Source organism: Nymphaea colorata, chromosome 11, assembly GCF_008831285.2.
Source record: "Nymphaea colorata isolate Beijing-Zhang1983 chromosome 11, ASM883128v2, whole genome shotgun sequence".
Lineage (NCBI taxonomy): Eukaryota > Viridiplantae > Streptophyta > Magnoliopsida > Nymphaeales > Nymphaeaceae > Nymphaea > Nymphaea colorata.
This window is the reverse complement of record NC_045148.1, coordinates 6,191,171-6,199,693: the sequence shown is the minus strand read 5'-3', so window position 1 is coordinate 6,199,693 and position 8,523 is coordinate 6,191,171. Positions and strand designations below refer to the sequence as shown.

Genomic DNA, 8,523 nt, shown 5'->3' with positions numbered 1-8,523 from the left:
TAAGGAATGCCCCCACCTTCTGTCGTTTTCTAAACCTTCTTAAGAGGCCATTTTGATCGGGTAGCTTTTTTTTTTTCCGTCTCTGAATTACGCATGAGAAAGTTTAAAATGCCGGAAAAAACATCAAAACCTGACTAGAGCCGACCATTTTCACCGGAGAAATTGGCCTTTTTATTTTGGCATAGTAATTAACAAATTGGTGAATAACTTCCGCATGTTTCCTTTAGTACATGAGGGCGCGTGGAGCTTTAACCAATGGTAGAGCCAAGGCCTTTTTGTTGGGGGCCAAGAATCAAATTTTTTGAAATTTTATCCTTTTTTTTTTTTAAATGGTAGGGCAGTTGCCCTTCTTGGGTCCTATTTGATTAGGGATGTCAATATATCTGATATGATGATATTTGATCGAAATGATCCTTCAATTGATATGGAAAAAAAAAATATATCCAGTTAAGAAATCAGGTCGAATTCGGATTTAAGAAATGACATCTTATCGGGTTCAGAGTAGAGTTCGGATACACATAAATATCTGATTGGATTCGGATACGGATTTAGATAATATTTATTTTTAAACAAATATCCTATATCTAATGCTCTTATATTTTGAAAATGGGAAGAATGGATCAAAATTCAAATTCAGATTTGAATGTAAATATAAAAATCAGACTCGGATTAAATTCGAATTGTGAAATTAGATTTCAGATTCGGGTTCGAATATGACTACTCTTATTCGTATTTGAATTTGAATATGTGAATACCAAAAAGTAGTTAATAGTACATCTGATTCGAATCTGATCCATTGACTTCCCTATATTTGCCTGAGCCGATTTAGCTCGAAATCTATTCCTTTTCTAGTTCTCTTATCTATCTCGGCAAGAGCAACCGAAAGAAATACCAACAGAAATCGGCCACAAATCAAAGGAGCAATGAAGTGCGGTGTGGATACTTGATGAGGATCTCAAAATCAAGTAGACTGTAGACCTCCGTCCGGATCGTAGACACGCACGAGGGAGGAACGATTATAAGAGCCTGCCGATTATCAGCAGCCACGTTGTAGCCTGTGTCCATTAACAACTTCATTAATTTTTAGTGTTTTTTCTTTGTTACATATGAATGTCACTTAAAGTTTGAAACTTGAACTTACCTGCCGATTATCAGCAGCCACGTTGTAGCCGGTGTCCATTAACAACTTCATTAATTTTTAGTGTTTTTTTTTTTTTTGTTACATATGAATGTCACTTAAAAGTTTAACTTACAGTGCTTCTTAACCAGAAATTTCTCCGCCACTGTCCACCTTCTTAACCTCCAACACCGACTAGATGGTGACTCCAACGAGAATTGAATCTTCGACGCATTTCTGCACCGCAGGTCCGACCGGCTACTTAAGAGATTGTTTATAGCTAAAAATACCCATAAGCTTTTCATCATACCTAAAAACTTCCATTTGATCCCAAGTTATTTTAAATCCAAGGCAAATCAATGAGTCAAAATAACTAAAATTAATCAGTTCAAATTAAGTTTCCTTCTTCTGTTGATCGTTTCGTTCTTTTGTCTTTCGCAGTTTTCATCCCACCAACTTTTTTTGCAGCTTGCAGCAACTTTACTTACTTTTGCTCAGTCATCCTTCACTCTTCGTGAAAGTTAAACGTCTCTCTCGTTGCGTCTCCATAGAACTTTAACATGTTCTCCAACTTTCTATTGTGGTAGAAACTTTAAATATGCTTTGAGATCTTAACTTTTTTACTTTATTTATCTCTTCGTTCGCTTTATGTCATAAGCGTGTCATCTAACTGTCTAAAATCAATGCTTACCTAAATGTCACACAGAAACGCGTCCAACATTGTGCATGTTTCTAAGGCCATAGCTTGGCCCAAGCTCGAGTTCATATGGTTTTAGCAAACAATTATGAGATCAACGCTGCTTCTTGATGATGCCGAACTCTAAACATCGAATTTCATGCATATTTCACGAATATAACATTTATTTATATTCTGCTTAAATTTTTAAGATAGATTCATGAAACACATAAACTTAATTACAGTAAAAAAAAACTTTTCTTTAACTCATGTGACAGTGCCCAACACACAAAAGGAGTAGGCCATCATCAGTGGCTCAACTCATTAATTAATTTTAAAAGTAACCCTTCTTTATATAAAATCATTATTGATATTTAGGAAAAAAAGTAAACGGAAAACAATGAGAGAAGGGAAAGGAAAAATGCATTGGAGACGTAGGTTTCTTGTAAATTCCTAAATTGCCCCTGATGCTACATGTTGGGGCAAGCACCTCGCTTTGCCCATTAAATAGATCCCCTGAGCTGCCTGTTAAATTGTGATTCCGGCTCCGCCCATTAAAAAGGCGTTTGATTGTCTTTGATCTAAAATCCTCTGGATTTGAGAACCGTAAATTTAAATCAGATTTTCTCTCTTTGACCTTTTCTTAATGCAAAAAAACAAATAAAGATTTCAAATGTAGATCTTAGGTCAAAGTTAGTGTCCTTAGTTTGATTTTGTTTAGAATCTTTTGTCGTAGGCATCCATGAATTTCAAATCTAAAGTAATCAAATGCTCCTCAGTTCAGCATGAGACCTCTTTTTTTAATTAATTGACCTTAGCATTCTTAAGAACAAAAACGAAAGGGCTTTCTTTAAAATTGAAAAAAGAAATAAAAAAGTTAGTTTGTCAACAATGTCATGTAACCAGCGAAAACCAGGGGTTAGCTCCCTCCCCTTTACAATTTGAAAACTTTTCTCTTTTAAAAAGTTTGAAAATGTTAAATGGCTCTGCCACGTAAACGTTCACACCTTGTCGGCGAAGGCAGTTCCATAGAGCAAAACCGATTTCATTCCTGACATGTGTTGATCCCATCCTTTCTCGTTTGGACAGAACAATTTTCACTGGTTCTTTCAGAAAATTTCATGTGAAAAGTTTAACACTCAGGTTCTTTCAGAAAATTTCATGTGAAAAGTTTAACACTCAAGTCCAGTTAACTTGAGATTGAGCTGAACTCATTCGATGCAAGTTGATTTATTCAATAAATAAGTCGAATTCAAGTTATGAAAAGAACTGGATGATATCTCTTGTTGAGTGAGGCTTAATTAATAGGGCTGTTCAACAAGTCGAGTTAACTTGAACTTGAGTCGAACTCATTCGATTTGTTCAATAAATAAAAGTTATGAAATGAACTCGACAACATAAACGAGTTGAGCTCCCATTATCTAATGCTTAGTTAAATTCTGTTAACCTAAAAAAAAAACTATAAAATAAGTTTAATAAAGTTGTGACGAAAGTTGGATGGCCAGATCGAGTGGAACACGAGTTTCACAGTCGAGCCGACAGCCCTACTTTTCGTCAGAAAATGGGTTTGCCGTGGGACTCTTTTTCCTACCCTCTGGTGCGAAACAAACGCCTTCAAAGCGTCAACTCCGGCACGGCGGGCCCCGGCGTGTGTAAGCGGCGGCGTCAACCATCAACAGCGAAGACTTTACAAACGGATAGATGATAACTTGTGGGACTTCGAACCAGTGCGATCACATCCCGGCTGCTTTTTGCGATTGCTTTCCTGTTCCTTCCGGAAAGAGAAACCGAGAAGACCATGATGGGCAGAGACATCATCCAGAGGATGAAGGTATCCCCCTCCCCTGTCTCCTTCTGCTATTCCAATTCTGGTCTGGAGTTTCAGATCCTTTTGGCTCCTCCCCATATGGTGCTTTGTTGCTTACGTTCTTTTTGAGAAGTATGTTGTTGCTTCTCACATCAGTATGCATCTGTGATGGTTTTGTGGCCTGTTAGTTTGAAATTTTTCTGAAGGAATATGAATGGGTTCTGTTGATTATGACATTGACATTGGAAAATTCAGATGCCCACTGTTCTGTGAGGAACCAAAATAGTATTGTACTATTGTGTTTTTAAGCCTCTAAGTCTAAGAAATTCATGTGTAGGGGGTTCGAAATTTGGCAATCGCCTACTTGTATGTAACCTGTCTACATGAGCAGGCGAAGAATGTTAAATTTGGGGACCGTAGAGTTCAAGAAAATGGTTTGACCGTTTGATTGGTTTGGCTCTTCGTGTTTTGAGCTGGAGCATGGAGTGGGCTTGGAAGAATATTTGCTGGTCACGAGTGCAGTGACGTAATTCGTTGCTGCGCCCGAATCCTTTGATCTGTACCATCTGAAAAACACTGGAAGGTGACAGGCCAACTCATTTAACAATCAGGAGTGTCTTTTCATCATCTTATTTTCTATGTTTTGGAACATAGGATGTGATTACATTCGGCAGGGGCAATGCTCTTTATTACCGGTAACTGTTCCTTTGGCGGAAAACCTTAGCATCATACGGAAACGGAGCTGGAGCGTCTATGTCTTCTTGTCAGACTTTGAAAATGTTGGGGCGTACGAAGGCGCTGGGGAGCTTGTTATATTTGTAGAGCTGCCACCTTGATAGCAGATCAGTAGCGCAAAGTTGTTTGACAATTGAAGGAAAGATTACAAGAAGTGACACTGGGTTTTGTATATTTTGACGTGAATAACAATATAAACAACTCGAGAAAGCGATGGCTACCGGTGATCTTGGGATATGCTTTTGAAAATTTAGGCAGGCGAAAAGTTATTTTTAGTTAGTTCGGTAATGGTTTCTTTTTATGGTGACGAGAATCTTCACATTTATGATTTATGTAACTTTGTGGGAAACCTTCTTCAGATGGTAGCAGATAAACCATGAATGGAGGGCTGCAAGTTGAGTTCAGCAGTTGCCTTAGAAACAAGGAAACGTGGATAACCCTCTTGGTACAAGTTGAACTTTTAACAAATCAGGTCAAATGGAACCGATCTTGTTGAAGAATATGAAAGGGAAAAGGACTTGCATAGTCAATCAATCTTCAGACTTGATCTTGGAGGCAGACAAAATTATGTCGACTTTAAACTCTGCAGGAATCATAGTGTACATATTAAGTGGTTTCCTGCTTGTTTGCATCTAGACTACGGCCTGTCAGTTACAAGACTATTTCGATATGGCATTCTTAAGGAACATAATATTGGAATTTAGAACATTCAGGAACTCCTGATGTGCAAATTTCACCAATGAAAATTGCTTTATATATGCAAATGTATAAGGCTTAGAATTTTATGACAGGACAGGTTGAAACCTTGAAGAGGCAAATTCTATTGGAATTTACTTTTTTCATGATTACATTTTTAAGCTTAGTTTATAAAGTAGGCTAAAGCGAGTTGTTACAGCAAAAGTGGTGATAATAGACTATAACTTATCCGATAATGTGGAACTTATCATGGTGATAACATTTATTTTTTAAACAAGGTTAAATTTTCTCATATAAGTGAAGGTGCATTTGTGCTCAAGCTCCAAAAACTGTATGTTATTTCCATATTCATATGTTTTTAGGGTTTTGTTCTTGGTTGCTGTTCATAGTGAAGCAACTGAAATGAAGTGCAGCTATTCTATCCTCGTTTTCTATGGAACATACCATTGGGTGCTGTCTTTCACAGATTAAATGTGCTATACTTGGTAATATGTTATGGTATTCAAGAGTATCTTAATTTATGGTAAAACCTGGCTTAACACAGACCAGCTTCATTTTCTTTAACTTTTTGAGTGCGTTGTTATTTTGTTGACTTCATGCAAATTTATGAACAAACTCTAATTTACCAAGAACGCTGGAGAGAGACTAACTGTAGCATGTAACTAATAAATACATTATTAGTTGTCATCTTTTTCTTTTTTACTTTTGACATTTTCTTTTAGTTCTTTGATAATGATAAATAAGAATAATATTATTATTATTATCAGTGATATCATGGTTGATTTATCGAGTAGCAAGGCTATAAGAGGCATGTCACAATTTTGGTATACAAACAATAATGGCTTCTTCGTTTCATAGGTTTGACACCATTGTCATGAAAAATGGTCACCTTGGACACTGTTCATACTGTCTATGTGGCATAGCAGTAGGCCTCACATTTTCCAAGTTCGATGTTCCATTTTGTATAAAATGGCTTCATCGGTCCCCATTTCCTGCAGGAAAGGAAGAAGAGCTTCTGTTTTTTGGAGCTTCAATTATCTTACCTCAAAAGGAGGCTTGAATGTTTTTCATTTTTGTCAAACTATTTGTTGTCTCTAACAAGTATGTATCAATGCATGTAACTGCTGTGGAATTTCTAAATTATGTGGTCAGAACACATAACACATGTTGTTAAACCTTTGTTGGCTATGTTACAAAGTGAGGTTTCTTTTGAGGTGGTCATTCAACTTGGGAATTTATGTAGGATCATTGTCTTTTGGCAACAAATAATGCAATATTGCTCTGATGGCTTTTATTCTTTGTAGGAGGTAGCTGGTTTTGGCAGTTCTACATCAGACACAGGAAAAGGGAAGAGCAAACAATCTGCTAGGCGCATCACTCACGGGTTTCATTTGGTTAAAGGGAAATCTCGTCATGCCATGGAAGATTATCTCGTGGCACAATTTAGGCAGGTGAAAAATTCTGAATTGGGATTATTTGCAATATTTGATGGCCATTTGGGTCATGATGTGCCGAATTACCTAAAGGGAAACCTGTTTGAGAATATTCTAAATGAGGTAAGCATGATAGTTTCCTCAAGTGTTCTTTCACTTGTTTGTTAAACTGCATCCTACTGTTTCACGTATGTGGGGTTTCACAACATGTGTAAATATGTCTTCCAATTTCATTCTGCGTTGCTATGTTTCTATTTAAGGTTGTCTGTCATATTTCTTCGTGCAAGATTCATATTTTTCTTTTCTTTACCAGCCCAACTTCTGGACGAATCCAGAGGAGGCAGTAATGAAGGCATACCAGATGACTGATGAGACAATCTTGGACAAGTCAGGTGAATTGGGCAGAGGGGGTTCAACTGCTGTCACAGCTATCCTGATTGATGGGGAAAAATTAGTAATAGCAAATGTAGGAGACTCTCGTGCAGTTTTATGCAGAAAGGGTGCGGCCAAACAGCTATCTGTTGATCATGAACCTGACAAAGAACGCAGTGAAATTGAGAACAAAGGCGGTTTTGTTACACTTTTACCAGGTCTTAGATTTTTCTTTTAAATTTTTGTTGGATTACATAATCCTTCTCACCCTATGCTTCACAGTTGGTGTAATTTATTCTTCCTTTCTTTTCTTCTATTTTTAGGATTGTGATATGGCACATTTATTCATCGAAAAAAACAATTCAGTGGCTTGTCTTTGTTGCTTATCTTTTCATCAAGGACAGCGTATAGGTCCAACGGCCAACAGGATGGCCCAAAATAAGTAATTGCAGGAGAAATTACTATCCAGGTACTGGTGGGTTAGTCCATAGGCTGGAATATGCCCCTTGTGTGCTTGGCAATGACAGTTGAGCTTATTTTAGAGTGAAGTCATGAACAAAACTAACTCTTATGGACTTAAACATAGAAAGAACAAATTTTCACCAGTCTCTAACCTTAATCTGAGAAAATTGTGGCAGATAATTATGTCATTACTATTGAGTTTCAGGAGATGTTCCGCGCGTTGATGGACGTTTGGCAGTAGCACGGGCTTTTGGTGATAAGAGCTTAAAGAAACATCTCAGTTCCAAACCCCATGTTAAAGTTCAGATGATTGACAGTAATGTGGAATTTTTTATACTCGCCAGTGATGGATTATGGAAGGTATGCTTGTTCGAAGGTTATGATGATTTAAGCGACCCTCTTACAGTACGATGGTCACTTATCCAAGATTAGCATCATCTCATTAGGTTGCACAAATTACTTGCTTGCTTAGTGTCCCAAGTTTATGAACTTGGACCTATAGTTTAGGCCAACCTCACTGAAGCTTTTCATTCTGGTTTGAGCCTCTTGATAAAGAGCTCCACACGAGCACATTTGTTAGCATCGATTTATAGAAGGTAACCTTGAAATTAGTTAGTGGCATTATGGGGTGAAGCTGGTGCTGTTGTTTACTTTCAGGTAATGACAAACCAGGAGGCAGTGGATGCAATAAGAAATATAAAAGATGCACAAACAGCAGCAAAGCGTCTGACAGAAGAGGCTGTCTCAAGAAAGAGCAAGGACGACATCTCATGCATTGTTGTACGTTTCCACTGATCTTCCTTCATGGCTTGGTCCGAACCAATCTGTAGGTATCTTGTAATGATAGCTCATCGATAAACAATTGTTGGTTTGTGTTACTTTTGTGATCATCTTATTGTTGCAGATATGCAACGAACTGAACAGTGAATTCAAATGTATCCAAGTCCTATGTAAACCTAAGAAATACAGTACTGCCAGTTTGGACTAGATAAAGTAAAAAAGAGTTTCTTTGTACTTTATACTTCTCAAGACTTGCATGCATAATAAAGCCCGACTTTCAATTATTGGATTGGTCTGATAAGTTTTACATAATGAGGCAATTATATTGAAATTTTTGTTCTCAAAAGCCAAATAAAACATGATTAGAATTTTCTGAGACTACACTCATGCTCATTTAGGCGGTGTATATCGCACCACTTCTGGTTGGAGACATTGGGGAGTTGAG

General features: G+C 37.4%; 1 protein-coding gene across 2 annotated transcripts; it reads left to right on the top strand.

Annotated features, from left to right (window-relative positions):
• Positions 1 to 3,437: 3,437 nt before the first annotated feature.
• On the top strand, positions 3,438 to 8,312 carry LOC116264531 (probable protein phosphatase 2C 39). 2 transcript variants are annotated; one of them, XM_031644820.2, is made up of 5 exons: positions 3,438 to 3,624; positions 6,336 to 6,482; positions 6,778 to 7,054; positions 7,504 to 7,658; positions 7,956 to 8,312. In XM_031644820.2, the coding sequence occupies exons 1-5, from the start codon at positions 3,592 to 3,594 to the stop codon at positions 8,091 to 8,093; spliced, it is 750 nt and encodes a 249-aa protein (XP_031500680.1). In that variant the 5' UTR covers positions 3,438 to 3,591; the 3' UTR covers positions 8,094 to 8,312. The 2 variants fall into 2 exon arrangements, with proteins under 2 accessions (XP_031500680.1, XP_031500679.1); XM_031644819.2 differs by having other exon boundaries at positions 3,449 to 3,624; positions 6,336 to 6,587.
• Positions 8,313 to 8,523: the final 211 nt, after the last annotated feature.

Excerpts from the sequence above, each read along its gene's own strand:
- LOC116264531 (XM_031644819.2), top strand. The coding sequence starts at position 3,592 with ATGATGGGCAGAGACATCATCCAGAGGATGAAG. Across the intron at positions 6,588-6,777 it reads TTGAGAATATTCTAAATGAG|CCCAACTTCTGGACGAATCC; the intron begins GTAAGCATGATA and ends TTTCTTTACCAG. Across the intron at positions 7,055-7,503 it reads TTTTGTTACACTTTTACCAG|GAGATGTTCCGCGCGTTGAT; the intron begins GTCTTAGATTTT and ends ATTGAGTTTCAG.